This window comes from Chinchilla lanigera, unplaced genomic scaffold, assembly GCF_000276665.1.
Source record: "Chinchilla lanigera isolate Chin_1 unplaced genomic scaffold, ChiLan1.0 scaffold00032, whole genome shotgun sequence".
Taxonomy (NCBI): Eukaryota; Metazoa; Chordata; class Mammalia; order Rodentia; family Chinchillidae; genus Chinchilla; species Chinchilla lanigera.
The window spans coordinates 23412484-23428098 of NW_004955433.1; the positions used below are offsets into that span (position 1 = coordinate 23412484).

The 15615-nt window shown below is 53.3% G+C and overlaps 2 protein-coding genes across 5 annotated transcripts in view; both read right to left on the reverse strand.

Annotated features, from left to right (window-relative positions):
• Positions 1 to 1420: 1420 nt before the first annotated feature.
• On the reverse strand, positions 1421 to 10841 carry Cdh16 (cadherin 16, KSP-cadherin). 4 transcript variants are annotated; one of them, XM_005388483.2, is made up of 18 exons: positions 10682 to 10840; positions 9919 to 9976; positions 9616 to 9699; positions 8913 to 9068; positions 8704 to 8842; positions 8213 to 8371; positions 7282 to 7478; positions 6566 to 6688; positions 6165 to 6315; positions 5719 to 5946; positions 5562 to 5638; positions 5301 to 5489; positions 4957 to 5198; positions 4287 to 4420; positions 3218 to 3460; positions 2963 to 3070; positions 2536 to 2652; positions 1421 to 1727 (listed from the first exon to the last, which is right to left on the reverse strand). In XM_005388483.2, exons 2-18 carry the CDS (start codon positions 9961 to 9963, stop codon positions 1630 to 1632), a joined length of 2490 nt encoding a protein of 829 aa, XP_005388540.1. In that variant the 5' UTR covers positions 9964 to 9976; positions 10682 to 10840; the 3' UTR covers positions 1421 to 1629. The 4 variants fall into 4 exon arrangements, with proteins under 4 accessions (XP_005388540.1, XP_005388539.1, XP_013371546.1 ...); XM_005388482.2 differs by having other exon boundaries at positions 10678 to 10840; XM_013516092.1 differs by having other exon boundaries at positions 10639 to 10840.
• A 2933-nt stretch (positions 10842 to 13774) lies between these two features.
• Positions 13775 to 15615, reverse strand: part of Rrad (Ras-related associated with diabetes) — a gene marked incomplete in the record, with an annotated part of 12837 nt that continues 10996 nt past the window's right edge. Inside the window, 3 exon segments of the mRNA XM_013516112.1 lie at positions 13775 to 14437; positions 15239 to 15443; positions 15580 to 15615. Coding sequence (XP_013371566.1) covers positions 14160 to 14437; positions 15239 to 15443; positions 15580 to 15615 — 519 coding nt within the window.

Here is a 15615-nt window from a genome sequence, read left to right on the forward strand (position 1 = left end):
CTGGCCAGCATGATCTCTGAAGCCCTTCTGGGATATCTGGGAGATCAACTAATGGCTGTGGATACTTTTAGAGAGGTCATATGGACTGACAGTCCATGTCTGCCTCCATACAGTTCTGCTTTATGCTCCAAGACTCCCAGTTATAGCCTTTTACCTCCCTGAACTTCAAGATTTTTCACTGGAAAATGGAGCCAATAATGCACCCTAGTAGGTTGGAAAAATTAGATAAAACGCAACTTCCAAAGAGCTTTCTGCTCTGAAGGGTTCCAAGTGGGTTCAGATCAAGTAGAGGATCTTGGGAAGGGGCGGAGAAACCCTGCTTGGGCTTGGGTGGTCAGCAGTGCTTGTAGTTGAGGGTGGGTCCTTGAAGCTAGGGTAGCTGGGGCCAGCCTCAGGATTCATCCACAAGCTTGCCTAGGCCAGCCAGTGTGCCTGCTCTGGCTCACTAAACTAGGCTTGGCCCCCATCCCGCAGAATCTGCCAGCAGTAGAGAGATTATCTCCTAAAAATAGGGCTGGGCCCCACCAAGGTTATTTTTCTCCCTTCCCCGTGATTTACCATTATCAGCTCTGGGTGCTTGGGACAGCAAGTCCCACCCTGACTCCCCAGAGACTGTCAGGGAGGGAGCGTGTGTAACCAGCTTGTGTCTGGAGTCAATCAAAGGGCAGAGACTGGAAGTCAGTCTGGAGGTGTGGTCTGGGCTCAGTAGTCCACCAGGATTATGGCTTAATTTTGGTTCAGAAGTAGAGGTTCACCTAAGGCAGGGACAGCTTCTGGGGGAGGCACAGGGGTTCCTGTCTCTCCCCAGTAGTGTCCATTTGAGTGATTCCCCTCCCCTGACTTCCTGCAGATGCCTCAATTGAAATCCAGAAATGCCTTGAGCATCACTGGGGCAGAAGGGCCCATTCTCTGGCTTCATTTTTCCTGACCTTCTCTTGCCAAGCCCTCAAGATTCCTATGTAGATGCCTCCTGAGACTGAGGGGTTTCTGTCCACTCCTGGGTACAGGTGACTCCAGCACAGGGACACAAGAGTGCTCATGCACAAGGAGAGGACATGTACTTACAAGATTACTCCTGGCCATAGCAAAGCTAGTGGCCTGAAAATACAGGAATGACTTGGAAACACTGTTCCTTGACCTTCACCTGCACAGTTAATCCAGCCAGGGTCTAGTTAATCCACCAGGTGGATGGTGTGCGCTGGATACCCAAGAAAGTGACTCACCTTGCTCTGGCCCCAAGATCTCAGCAGCACTCCATAGGATGTCCTGTATTATTCCATACAGGGGACCCCAGGCTTTTCCTCAAGTCCCCAGACCCATTCTGTGCAGCAGGAGATAGGGAGGACACAAAGGGCAGGTGTGTGCACTCACACACATGCATGTGCTCACACATACGGACACTCAGACATGGGCACAGCAATAGTTTAGGGCCCAGCCCCACTCTCTAAAGTTTATTATTGGACAATGAGTTGCCATTTAGCGTACTGTCATGGGCAGTCCATAAAGTCAGAGGTTCCCTTTGGGGATTTGTCTGGTGATAGTGCCTCCACCTCAGGAATGTACTGGATCTTTCCCGGTGGATTCAGTTGGAGCCAGGTCCAAGCTTCCTGCTGGGGCTGCCTGGATCACTCAGACGGCCACCTTCAGGGGCATGCTGTCTGCTGGTTGATCCAGGTCCTTCTTCCTTGCCAGGGCCAAGTGTGTGAAGATGAGGATGAGGAAGAAGCCTGAGGGGCCCAAGAGGGATGGATCAGCCCTCACAGGGGTTTTGGGGGCTTGCCTATTACTAGGGATTCTCTGCTATTTGTATCAGTTTCATAAAGAAATGAACTTTCCTAACAGCTTCCCCAATACTGGCTGGGTATGACTCCTGGTGCCTGGGAAGTCTGCTTGGTTTTCTCAGCGATCACCAGGTCCTCACTACACCAAGGCCATCCAGCATACCCCAGCCTCCAAAGTCCCCTTCTCCGGAGGACAGTTTGGATGGAGTGCATCTGAGAGCCAGTGAGTTGTTCCCACAGACCTCCAAGAGAAAGGCACAACATAGTATTGTGGTAGAACCAGCAAAGAAAACCAACAAGGGAAACATTTAGGAGGCTGGAGAAAAAAAAGAGACAGAGAGGGTAGCTTGGATGGAAGGAATTAGCCTGGAAAGACCTAGACTCTGCTACATTTTGGCTGTGTAACCTCAGACAAGTTATTAAATCTCTCTGAGCCACAGTGACCTCATCTGCAAAGTAAAAAGATGCCAGGATCCATCTCACAGGCTGTGGAGAGCATCCCACATGATAAACCATGTAACTTGCCCAGCATAAGGCCTGACGCACAGCTAGTGCATGATAATGCAATGGTAAATCCCGGTATTGATGATGGTGATGACTATGATTTCAGGCGACAAGAGCATAATGACTATGAGAGTTGGGGATTCCTTTTCTAGACCTGGGGCACTATGGGAACAGGGAAACTTTTTATTTGTATAGTATGGCTCCAAACCACCCACTGTTCTCCCCAATATAGAATCCCAGCCTCCATTACCTATTGCTGCCAGAGTGCCCAGGAGGGTGCCCATGGCCACCAGCTTCGTGGGCATGCCTTTCATGCGGCCCACCTTGCGCATGCACTCCCCCTCCACATTGCAGCGACACACAATCACTAGGGGAGAGGAAGGTGACAGCAGTGGGAGAGGGCTCTCCTGCTGCTTGGAGCCTCCCATCTGGCCAGCTGGCTGATATGCATGTTTGTACACACACCTGTGCATGTGTGTGTGTGAAGGTGCATGCTCCTTTGTGCAGGTACTGATTACACAGAGGTATGTGGGTCTGGCCAGTTATGCAGGTGTGCATGAGCATATGCTGTCAGTGTGAGCGCCCATGATGTATACATAGCCCCTATGCTCTGCACCCTGGTAGCTCCCTCAGCATCTGCAGATGCCAACCTTGCCGCATCTAAACTCCAGCCTCACCTTGGACCAGGAGCTGCCATGTCTGGGCGTTGTGGCTGACAACCACAGGGACTTCATGTTCACCTGGTTCTACCCAATGCAGGGCCAGGGTGAGGTAGGCATGGGAACCTGTTGGGTTGCAGACAATATGCATGGTCACTAACCTACACTGGCACCCTGGAGACTGTTCCTTCTAGGCCCAGCCCCCACTCCCAGCAGGGAGGGAGGCCCCCCTTTCCCTGTCTTGGTCATGGAATTTCACCCCCCACTACATACCATTGAGAGGTTGGAGGCGCCAATCCCGCTGCACTGTAGGGTTGGGGCCAAGGGCGAAACTGTAGGGACTTGGCACACTGGCCAGGTCAGGATCCTCACTGAGTCCACTGACAACAACACCATAGTCCTGGCGGGGTGTGCAGAGGTATCGGGCAGGCATGGGTGCCAGAGTCAGAGCTGGGGCAGGAGGGGCCTTCAGGAAGTGAACCACTAGGGTAGCAGAAGCGCTCAGTCTTGGCTCATCTGTGATGTTGAGGATGAGGGTGAGCTGGGGAGTCCCTGGGGTGGTCCATCTCCCACAGCCTACTGGTCTCACTTGCTGCCTCCCTGCCACTATCCCTCCACTTCGCCTGCTCTGTCATCCTGTCACTACCCACATGCCAGTCTCTTTCTGACAGTGGGCTTCATCCCTTCGTTATCTGAATAGCTGCCAAGCCCACCTGTAACTTTTCAGATGCCCAACCTGCTTTCACCACCATCCCCACTATTGACATTAATGGCCTACAAGGTGACAGCGCCCTTCCCATGGAGGAGCACATCTCTGCTGGTCTGCTCTGGGCCTCCCAACATACCCTCCCGGGGGCCAGCGGTTCACAGCTATCAGGGAGCTGTTCACATTCCTCCTTACCTGGCCTCAGTGCCCCTTTGGGGCATTGCACTGCACTTGCCCCAGATGCAGTCCCTGGCCCTCCTTCTATCTTCCTAACCCAGTTCTGTCTGTCCCCAGCTGATCTCTGAAGCTAACACTTCGAGAAGCTCTCCAGGGGCTAACAGAGAGAGTTGGAGGATTTCAAGTGTCAGGGTAGCAGGGTGGTGGGAGAGAAGAGGCAGAGGCCAGACCTGAACATCTGGGTAGACCCATTCTCAGAGAGGGTCTCAGAGAGGGACACTGGACTGGGATCCTTGTCCCTCTCTCTTGCCTGGGGCTGGGTGGTTGCCTGCAAAGATCCCATGGAGGAAGCTCAGTCTTAGCCATCTGTCAGTCCGTTTAAGATCTGCATATGGAACAACTTCCATATGTAGTTCTAGTGCTTCCCTCCCTCTGGTCTCCACTGTTGCCTGGACATACCTGTGTCCTGGGCTTCCACAAGCACTGTGTATGTGTCCCCAGGCTGGGCACCCTGCAGAGACTGAGCCGTGCGTACCTTCCCAGAGTCCTCCTCGATGCAAAGCCAGCCCTCTGAGTCATTGACCAGGGAGAACCTAAGGTCCACAGAAAGGGGTGGGATGGAAAGGCGCTAGAAATATGCATGGGGTCTTGCCCAGAAACCTCCAAGATCATGTGATCTGCTCAAGTTCACATCCTAACTGTGACAATAGGGGCAGCAGCATTGCCGGGGTGCCCAGTCTCTCTCCTCAGCTTTAACACTTATTGGGGAATAAGGGTGGTTGGACAATGGATACTGTGGGTGGGGACCCTCTAGGTCATGGGCTGATGTCTGGATGGGATCAGAACCTGGAAAGAGCTTTGTCTGTGCTGCAATCTGGGTAGGGAGCGGAGGGAGGGCCAGGTCCTTCCTCCAGGTGAGGAGGTATAATCTGAATTTCCATAAAGCCTAAACACCATCCCCTGCCATGCTTATGCAGTCCATCCAGCCCTGATCCCCACCTCCACCCCAAGGAGTTGCAACCTGGACACTAGCCATAGTTGGGGTATATTCTAGATAATGTGAATCTCCTTTGAGGCCCTGGAGTCACCTCTGGGGAACATGGGCAAGCCAGCCCAGGTAAGGGCTCACCTGAGAGTTCTGTTCATGGGATCCAAGGCCTGGATGGTCAGCAGGAGGGAGCCAGCTGGCGTACTGATTGGGATACTGGCTTCATAGCTCTCTTGGTCCAACTTAGGGGGTGGCATCACCCTCTCCACCAGCACAGTCACTGTGGCTGTGGCTTCAGGGCCTGGGCCTGGGCCTACCAGTTCCTCTACATTTCGCACTACCACCACCACCTTGTGGTGGGGAACTGCCTCATAGCTGAGGTTCTAGAAGCAACAAAGCCTGGGTTACTGTATGGGTCAGGGGATGGCACACTTGTACATGAATATGTGTGTGTTTGCCCCTTTCCTACCCACCCAGACACTTACCTTGTGGAGTCTGAGTTGGACATGACCAGAGTCTGGCTCCCAATCCAGGGCAAAGATCCCTTCCTTATCCCCTCCCTCAATGGCAAACTCCATGAGGCGAAAGGCAGGTTCAAGGTCAGCATCAGTTGCCATCAGTGTGGCCACCAGAGTACCAGGCTCCACATCCTCGGGGAGGCTTACAGGACCAATCTGGAGAGATGTTGAGGAGGCAGTGAGCCCCAGCAGTGTTTTCTCCAGGGTCTCCCCACTGCTTCTGCTTACCTGGGAGGTGGTAAACTCAGGGGCATGGTTATTGACGTCTGTGATCATGATTGCGACCTCACACATGCTTCTAAGGCCTGGAGCAGGGAAGGGCTTGTGGTGAGGCCCAGGTAAGAACAGAGGAGCCAGGGGCCCAGGTCACCATCAGGGAACTTACCTTCCTCTGCTCCTGCTAGGTCAATAGCCAGCACCTGAAGCAGGATATCTTGGCCAGCTTGGAGGGGGGCAGTCCCCACGGTCACACTGCCTGAGGTGGGATCTAGCTCAAAGGCTCTCCCTTCAGCCCCCTCCTTGGGCTGAGGGCTCAGGAGCTGATACACAATGTGGGAATTGGGAGAACCAGGGGCATCTGCATCCTCTGCCAGCAGCTGAGTCACTTCAGTGCCTGCAAGACAGCAGGTGGGACCAGGCTTACCTCACCCACTTCTCTTTTGTGCTGGACTGAACTTCTCATGGGTGTGTGTGTGTGTGTGTGTGTGTGTGTGTGTTCTGAAGGACATAGAAATGGCAGCCTGAAGCTAGAGCCCCACTGCAGAGAAGCAAGATGGGATGGTTTAGAGGTACTCCACCTTTCCTGCACCTCTGTTAAGACCCGTTGCCCACCTGGGGGGCTGAGCTCAGGGATGCTGATCAAGGGACCACTTGGGGGGCAGACAGGTGCATTGTCGTTTTCATCCATCACCACCACGTGAAACTCCAAGGGTTCTGTGTAGTCCTCATCATGGGAATTCTGAGCCCGCACCTGGAGCAGGTACTGTAGTGGGTGGGGTGAGTTGGGGTTCAGGTCAGGACCAAGGGCGGCTCCAGCCTGCCTGGGTCTAGGTCCCGTGTGGTGACCAGCTCCAGCTCTTTTTTTTTTTTTTTTTTTTTTGGTCTTTATAGCTCCAGCTCTTCTGGGCTCTCTTCTACTGCCTTAGCATCTGTGGGAATGTGACATCTCCCAAAGCAATCAGACAGTTACTAACACTCTCCAGCCAACCCCCCTCAATTCCCTCTAATTTCACCTCAGCCTGGGCCTCTCGGTCCAGCTCCATGGTCACATAGAGTTTCCCTTCTGCATCCACATCAAAGGGTCCAGGGGGTTGGCTCTCCAAGTGATAGTGCACGTTCCCCCCACTCCAGTGTACCTGGGAAGAGGACATAGAGTGGCCACGCTCACAAAAAATCCATGCCAGTCCTATGTCCCAACTTAGGCAAGGAGCCTGGGCCCCAACTACTGCATGCCCCCAGACAAATTACTGCCCACCCTGGGCCTGGAGTCCGAGTAGCATCCTTCTGTTTGGGGCACTTGTCATTGTAGTAACTCCATAGTAGCTTTGCTTTGTCCCAAGCTTCAGCCCCAAGTGCCTGAATGACCAGGTTATTTTCTTTTCTGTCCTCTCAGGCTGGGCCTGACCCCAGAGGATTCCTAGAAAAGGCCTGAGACATTCCTGCCTTGGGTGACAATCCACATGGCAGAAAAAAGAGGCAGCTGTTCTCCCTGAGGAAACTCAAGGGATCAGAACACTGAGCTACACCTGCCAAAGATGGCAGTCAAGAGACTCAGGGCTTGGTCCCAAGGCCTTACATACCTCACTCCACAGTAGGAAGTGGTAGGAAGTATAGAGGGAGGAGTCAGGGTCAAGTTGGGTCCCAGACCTGTCTTCCAAACACTCATGAGACTCAGGTGCAGCTGCACCATCCATGAGGTTCCATCGGTCACCGATAGCCATTTACTCACCTGGGCAATGGGGTGTGGATATGGGACTTTGAGATTCTCTGCCAGGTGGATAGGCTCTAGGGGCACCCAGGTATTCTGTACTATGGAGACCTCAATGGTGGCTGTGGCCTGGTGGCCTGAAGCATGGTCGCCCATGTCCTTGACCTGTACCAATAGTTGATAGGGCCCCTCCAGGGCATGGTCGAGACTGGTGCTCCCTAGAAGAGATAGGATGGTTGCCTGAGCATTGGGCCAGGGAGCAAGTACCAGGCTGTCCTTCCCCGTGAGTACCAAGCACAAAGCCAAGAATAAGCAGGTGTTTAGGAGGCTCTCTTGGCCAAAGGATTAGAGGGGTGTTTAGCACCATCACAAGTATCCAACTGTGTTGTAACAGTGTGCAATGGCACTTTCATATTAACAGTGAGTGGTGGATGGACTGGAGCAGTAGATGGACAGTCAGGATAGGGAAGTGGCTGATGGGGGATAATCCACGGAATGAATGGGTGGCAAGCTAGGTGGATAGAGAGGGCTTTGGGTGTGTGGATGGATGAGGAGCATGTGGATGAGTGAGTGTATTGGGCAGGTGGGCTGCCTGGTGGTTGGAAGAAGATGGGTGACAGGGTGGCTGGCTGTGTTGATGTATGATTCACTTTACCCTCCATCCCCAGCCCATGCCTCTGGTTAACACTCTCAGGGGCAGATCTCTCCTTTCATCGGTTATGAGATCTCCATACTCCAGATCTGCGGGTTATTCCCCTCTGGTCTCCAGAACTTAGAACGAAAGTATTCTGTTCACCCTATTTCCTATCTCCCTGTGCATGGTCAAGGCGTGGCCTTTGTCTTGCTGCTTTTTCCTCCTTCACCTCTAGCCCCAGCTCATCCACCCGTTATGGCTCAGGGGCCCCCTCCTCCAGCATTCCCTGACCCTTCAACACAACTAGCTCAGACTCACCCTCAAGGCTGAGGGCCAGAGCCCCCAGCCGAGGCTCTAGCTGGAACATGTCCGATGAAGGTTGGGCTGGGCTCTGGCTCAGGATGTGGAATCGAAGATCTGAGTTGGCTGTGCCTGGAGCATCCCCATCCGAAGCCTCAAGGAAGAGGAAGGGGATGCCTGGAGTGTGGAGGGAAAGGTAAACTGTAACAGATGGCAGGGGAGGGAGACTCCTATGCCTCCCCTATTTCTCCTTGGCTCCTGTTCTGTAACCATCATTGTATCAGGATCCTCAAGGTGAGCCCCACAGATTTTCAATACACTTCACAGATGGGCAAATGGAAGCTAAGAATAAATGGGTCCCTCAGTGGAGTGGGAAGGGTACAGGATGGGGCAGAGATGAGGGAGAAGCTTAGACCCTGCCTGCCTTGTCCTTGTGTCTCTTTACTCTGCTGCCCCGTCAGTGCCCACCTGACCTCGCTGCATGCAAGGTGGCTGCTCTGGTCACTCACCAGGCCTGGTGCCCTGGCTGAGCTGAGCTGTGAAGATGGCCTGAGAAAATTGGGGCACATGATCATTCTCATCCTTCACATGCACAATCACAAGCTGTGGACCCCACAAGACATATCCATCTCCAGTCTCCAGGGTGACCTGGCAAGGAAAGGGAGTCAGTGCCTGGCCATGCCTTTGCTGCTCTATCTTACACCTTGCCCAGCCATACCTGTAGCTTGTATTCCGCCTGTTCCTCCCGGTCCAGGGCACTGGTTACCACTAGGAAACCAGAGTCTGGATCCACAGCAAAGGGGCCCTCAGCTGCCATGCCTGTGTCCCCTGACAGCACGATCTGGCCTTCAGCCTTCTCATGGGGCAGTGGCAGCTAGAGGATGAGAACAAAAATAAAAGGGGTGGCTGGAAAACCCAAAGGATATCCCTTTCACGCAATGGTCTCATTTTGTGTGTGGGAAAACTGAGTCTCAGAGAAGGTTGGCACTTACATGAGGTCACACAGCCAGTACGTAACAGGACTCAGGTTCAAAGTCAGAACTCTTTGCCTTGTTCCTGATGCTCTCCATGCTCTCTGCCCCTCTTTCTAACACTGGAAATCCCCACCAACATTCCATTCTTTAGCTGAGACCCCTACTCTTCTCTGAATAACATTATAACATGTATGCTCCTGAAGGTAGGGCTCAAAAGGGAGCTGGAGCAAGAAAGAGGAGTGGAAGGCAGAGGCAGGAGAATCGCTGTGAGTTCAAGGCCAGCCTTGGATACAAAGTAAATTTAAGGCCAGCCTGAACTACACAGTGAGACCCTGCCTCAAAAACAAACAAACAAACAAACAAACAAATAAACAAAAGGAGTGGTGCTGGAGATGGGGGAAAGAGCACTTTGTAGTGAATGGTAGCTCACCCAGTTCTCAGGCTCACCTTGAGCAGGTACAAAGGGAAATTTCCACGATAATTCTCAGGGACTTCCACAGATAGCTCTGCATCCTGGGCCTCAGGGAAAGCCTGTAAGGAATTCTCACCTTGTTCCAGCTGGCCATACCTCAGGCCACCCACCTTCTGCCATTTGACCTTCTGATCCCACAATGGACCCATAGCCCCAGTTCTGAGCCTCCTGCCCCCACACTCCTCCCATGGCCATGGTAGTTGGTCCAGGTGGAGTTAGGAGCAAGGGCGCCAATCCCCAAGGCCAGGACCTGAAGAAGGGGGTCAGGGCCCACTCACCTGGGGGACAGACAAGCAAAGCAGCCAAAGCCAGGCAGGGACCATGGTCAAGATGGGCCTAAGGGATATGACCATGAGGATCCAGCCCAGATAAGTGAGAAGAGAATTTCCATCCCATCCACATAGCCAAGGGAACCTCTCTATGGTCAAGCCCCATTTGCTCCCCTAAGGCCCTATGGCTCCCTGTTACTTGAAGGGAAATGTCCAGCTCCTCAGCCACTGGTGAGGACCCTAGGCCCAGCCACCCAGCTGCTTGGCTGTTGCTCTCATGGTGACCTCCATAGGAGTTTCACCTCCACACTTCGTCTTCTTCCCACAGCTTGTAGATCTTAAAGTCATAATTTTTCAGCAGTCTCCTGAATTGCAAAAGTTTGAAGCTAGAAAGCTGACTGTGAGGGTCCCTCCCTGTAATTGCCTCACATTGCAGGCCAGGCCTGAAGGGCAGAGCCTGGGCAAGGTCACAGAGGACTTGACAGCAGGATTCCTCCTGGAAGAGAGGACTTGTGGTGGCTTGGGGACTGTCCTGCTTCCCACTGCCGTCCTCCGGACACAGAGTGCCCTCAGGGAAGAAGCTCTGCTAGTATCACGGCATTTTCCAGTGCTCAACATGTAGCTCAGCACTAGGATCATAGATACCGCTCCATGTTGGGTCCCTGGGAATTCTTCCCCGACAATGGACAAGCGGAGGGCAGGGCTCCGTTCCCCCTTAACCCCACCAACTTTGGCCTGGTCCACAGTGCGGTGCTCCCGGCGCCTCACCCACTGGTGTCAAAGGTAGCTCCTTGTGTCCAGCTGCCGAGAGAGAGAGAGGGCTCCTTCTCCGGGGAGACTGGGTCTAGCTGGGCTGGGTGGGGAAGGGCAAGGCGGACACTTGAGCAGGTAGGCGGTTCTACCGCACTTGCTCAGGAGTGGAAATTGCTTCTGGGCCCACAGCAGCAGGCCTGGCCCCGCCTAGCCCCCCAAGTTACTCATTGACTTTGGGAAGCTGGGAGCTGCTCAGCATCCGTGACTGCCAGCCCCAGGAGGTGGGCAGATCATTGTCTGGCACTGTCTCACCCTGACACAGACCAGTGGGCACAGAAGTCTGGCCCTTTCCTATGGCTGCAGACTCAGCCCCACTTTCCCCCTGTGTACTGGCAGCTGTAGCTGTGCCTTTGCACACTCTGTTCCTTTTCCTTGGATTGCCCTTGCCAGCCCTTCATCGGTGTGGTGAGTACCTGCTCATATTTCAGCATTCAGCTCAAATAGTTCCTTCTCCAGGAAAGTGCTCTGTGCTCACAGGCTGGCTCAGGGGTCTCTTCTGGACATGTCCCCACCACCTGCTCTGCGCTGCCTTTGTCACTGTACACAGGACACCAGCTGCTCTCCCATACATGATGGGGAGATGGGGAGCCCTTCCAGGGCAGGACTTGAGGACCCAGCCATGACTTGGCCCTCATCCTGCCTGGCCGCTCCTGACTGGCTTGGAGAACTCAGACAAGGACTGGAGTTTGCATCAGATGGAGGGTGGATGAGCAGTGTATGACATGAAGTGGGTGTTAGGGGTTCTAGACCACCTGCAGGACTGGGGATGGGGAGAGAAGCCTGTGCACTCTCCTGAGCACCCCCCTCAAGTTTTCACGCTGGCCCCCGGTCACTGACAGCACTGGGACAGTGGGCTATCTCATGCCTCTGAGAAGGAATGAGAAGACTGAGCCAGCTCAGGTGACCTTGAGGGAGTGCAGGGCTGACAGGGGCTCTTTCACCAGGGAGGCTGTCAAGTAGACTCAGGAAAAATCTCTGGGGCCTGAAATGAGGGGGGATGGTGGGAAGGTCCCTCCTGCTCCCCATTCTTAGAGTTACCTGTGAGCACTCCTGGGGTCTCTGCACTTCATATCTGATTATTCCCTGTCAGGCTGGAAGCTGGGTTGGGACCTCTCAGCTGCCTCCAGCCTTGTCACAAGCTAAATGCCTGTCCCAGGGTCACTCAGTTACTCAGCCTGGATCCGTGCTGTGTGGAGTCTTGCCGTGAAGGGGTCTCACATGAGTTCAGCTCCACTAGGCACCTGGCTGGCACAGTTCTGAGTACACACCTTCATTACTCTACTTGCTCTGTTCTGAAGGGGCACTGCCTCATGTCGCACACTGGGGCAGAGAGAGGCTAGGTAGTTTGCCCAGGAACACATAGTCAATAAGCAACAGAGCTAGGAAAGCCTTGGTTTCTCTTTAGGCCTGGGAACACTCACCTGCTTTGAGGAAACCCTGCCCTGCACACATGTCAAAGTGTTTTGGTGGCTGTCAGGAGGGGGTGGGGAGTAGCAGCAACTTTGAGTAGTTAATACTGCTTTGGGCACACAGGTGTTTCTCAGAGGCTCCTGCTTCTCTCATACACACATGGAGGAGCAGCCCACAAACCACCTCTTTTTTGGGGAGAGGTACAGGGGATTGAATCCAGGGCCTTTGTATATCCCCAGCCCTTTTTTATTATTTTGAGATAGTGTCTTGCTAAGTTGCCTAGGCTGGGGTCAAATTTATGATCCTCCTGCCTCAGCCTCCCAGAGTGCTGGGATTAATCATGCTCAGCTCAAACCTCCTCTTAAACAGGCTGCTATCAGGGTTCTAACCAGGTCTGGAAGGTGGCCAGTGGTCTGTACAATGAATGAATGAAATGAATGGAGAAATATTCGGACCCCGGTCTAGAACTTTCTCAGAAGCTGTTGCCTGCCTTGCCCAGGGCTGCCTCCACCCCTGGAGTCAAGCAGATCTGTACACCAGTCCCCACTAAACCAATTCTCACCCATCACCGAATGCAAAGGGTTGTTTCCAAAACCATGCAGTAGTCCTCCTTATCCATGGGGGACACTCTCCAAGACCTCTGCTGGATGCCTGAAGCCAAAGACAGTACCAAACCCTAGATATACTATGTTTTTTGTCTGAACATATCTACCTGTGATAAACTTGTCTTTTTACTTGAAGAAAGCACTTTATGGCTTCTCTTTGGCATATCTGAATCGCCAGCTTCATTACTCTTGCACTCTAGGGGCCATACTTAAGTAAAATAAAGGTTACTTGTTCACTAGCACTGTGACACCAAGTTGGTTGATCTGAAATAGCTTTTAGGTGACCAATAGGTAGGGAGCATATACAATGGGAATCTACTTGACAACGAGTAATTCTCATCCTGCATGGGACAGAGCTCAATGGTTCAAGATTTCGTCTTGCTCCTCAGGTCATGCCACTTAAAACTTATGAATTGTTTACTTCTGGAATTTTCCATTGAATATTTTCAGACTGCAGTCCACAAAGGATAACAAAAACTACAGGAAGTGAATCTGTAGATAAGGAGGAATTATTGTAGGTAAACTCTTATGAACAGTAAGGGAGCCAGGGGCTCCCATTTGCGGGCATGGGTGAGTGAGGAAACATCCGTAAGCACATAGGCACACATCCTGATGCAAATACTGTGTCTTTCATTCCAGGCAGGGAAGGCTCTGGGGGCGCTGTTCTTGCCAAAATCAAATTAGCCCATGCTGGCCTGGCCCCTCATAGAGAACAATGAGGGACCCCTCAGTACCCCAACCTCAGTCAGGAGGTGGAGGAGCCATCTGGAGTCAAGAATGTCTTGAGCATACGTCTCTCATCCCCATGCTTAACAAACCAGCCAGTGTCTCCCCACCCCCCAGGTCTTTGAGCCCCCTGCCCCCGCTCCATCTGTCTCCTCAGTCTAGCTGGCTAGACTGCCAGGTCCTAACATTAGATCATCAAGACCACACCCGGGTCTTACCAGAATGGGGCAGGGAGTATAGTATCTCCCAGCTTCAGAAATCCTTCCTGCTCCTGAAGCCCCCCGAATGGGAAGAAACAGTCTACAAGCCTGACATGTCAAGAAATAGTCTTTATTACAAAAATCTGTATGTAAACAAATAGCAAGTGCACTGAACAGCCTTCCTCCAGACTCCAGGGCATGCACAGCTGGGTGCAGAGGAAAGCAGTCCCCACGTGCAGGCCTACTCCGCAAGCTGGGCCCCGGCTGCTGCTTGGATGCACATGGGCCTGCACATGCATCCCTGGGGACCCAGCCCTCACTGGCCACTGGGAGCTGCCTGCCTGTGCAGCACTGTCTGTCCATGACCATTAGGTGGGGGAGGCCCATTGGGCAGCTCCAAGATGTGTAGATGCTCAGCCAGTCCAGAGGCACTGAGGGTGGTTGGCTGGACCAGCCCACCAGCCCATCCATCCCTCTGCCTACCACAGTGAAGGGCTTAGAGAACTGAGAGGTCATGGCAGGACTTGGACTTGGCTCGAAAGGCCATCTTGCGGCTGTTGCGTGCTACGATGCGGCCCAGGAAGCGCTTCGCCTTCTTACCAAGGCTCTCCCGCCGCCGGGTACCAGCTTGCCGCCGGGCATTGGCCTCTTTGCTGTCCCTGCGCAGGCGTATCTGGCGAACGACACCTTCAAACAGTGCCTGGACGTTGTGGTGCAATGCTGCTGATGTCTCGATGAACTTGCAGTCAAAAACCACGGCGCAGGCCCGGCCCTCTGGTGTGGTGGGGACAGGCACACACCAGTAAATAAAGGGTGGGGAGGCGGGGAGCCCACTCAAACCCTGGCCATCCCCCGGCAGCTATCAGGAGTCTTTGAATAAGGCAAGGGGGAGCCCTGGGCCCTCCTCAGAAACACAAAGACCGTAGCTCATGTACTGAAGATCCCTGCCACTGCACCGTTACCCCAAAGGCTGAATGTGCCTGTGTTTAAGGCGTTCCCAAAAAAGAGATTCATTTATTTATTTGAAGTCCAATATTAAAATAAAAGTGCTATAGTAGTCAACCAACTAAAACAAAAACTATTTTGGACAATTTAGTGTCCTATGACTTAATACTATATTAGGCTAAATGACTCAGTGGACTGAGGGGAGAAGCAATGTCACCAAGGCACCGGCAGGTTCCTCTGAGGGGAATCAGTGCTGGGGGCACAGAGGAGGATTCTGAGCCCAAGAGGGAAGGGACAAACTTATTCTGGGATGGGCCTCAGCCCGGAACCAGGCTCTTTCCTTCCGGCTTGGTTCCCTGCACTTGCTCCCACCACTCAACCCCCACCTGTAGGGTCAGGGCCAAAGGGAGAGCAGAGGAGGGCTGTAAGGTGACTCCGCTCCCCTAGAAGATCTGATTCTTTCTCTGGGCCTTTGGGAGGGACAGCAGCCCTCTCTACCTTTCTTCATCTTCAAGTTTTCTTCCTGAACATTTTTAGCCACTGATGATCTCCAGGGACTCAGGCTGAGCCAAGACTGGACCGCAGCCCAGCCAGGATATCCCTCCCTTTGCTGACTTGCTGCCCACTCACCATCCACAGAGACTTCACGGGAGCGCACCAGATCACTCTTGTTGCCCACTAGGATGATGGGGATGTCATCTGTCTGCCGTGCCCGCCGCAGCTGGACCCGAAGTTCTGAAGCCTTCTCAAAGCTGGCCTTGTCAGTTACTGAGTACACGATGACATATGCATCCCCCATGGCCATGCAGTGGCCAGGCAACCATCGGCTTCCATCCTAGAGAGAACAACAAATGCACACACCTACCCAGCAGGCCTTGTGCTCCTGCCATGAGCCTGTCACTCCTGGCAGGACCCACCCCTACCCCAGCTCTCTCCTCCTACTCCTTCCCTGGATCCCAGCTGCATCCTACCTGCTCCCAAATGTCATACACCATAAGTGATGCTTC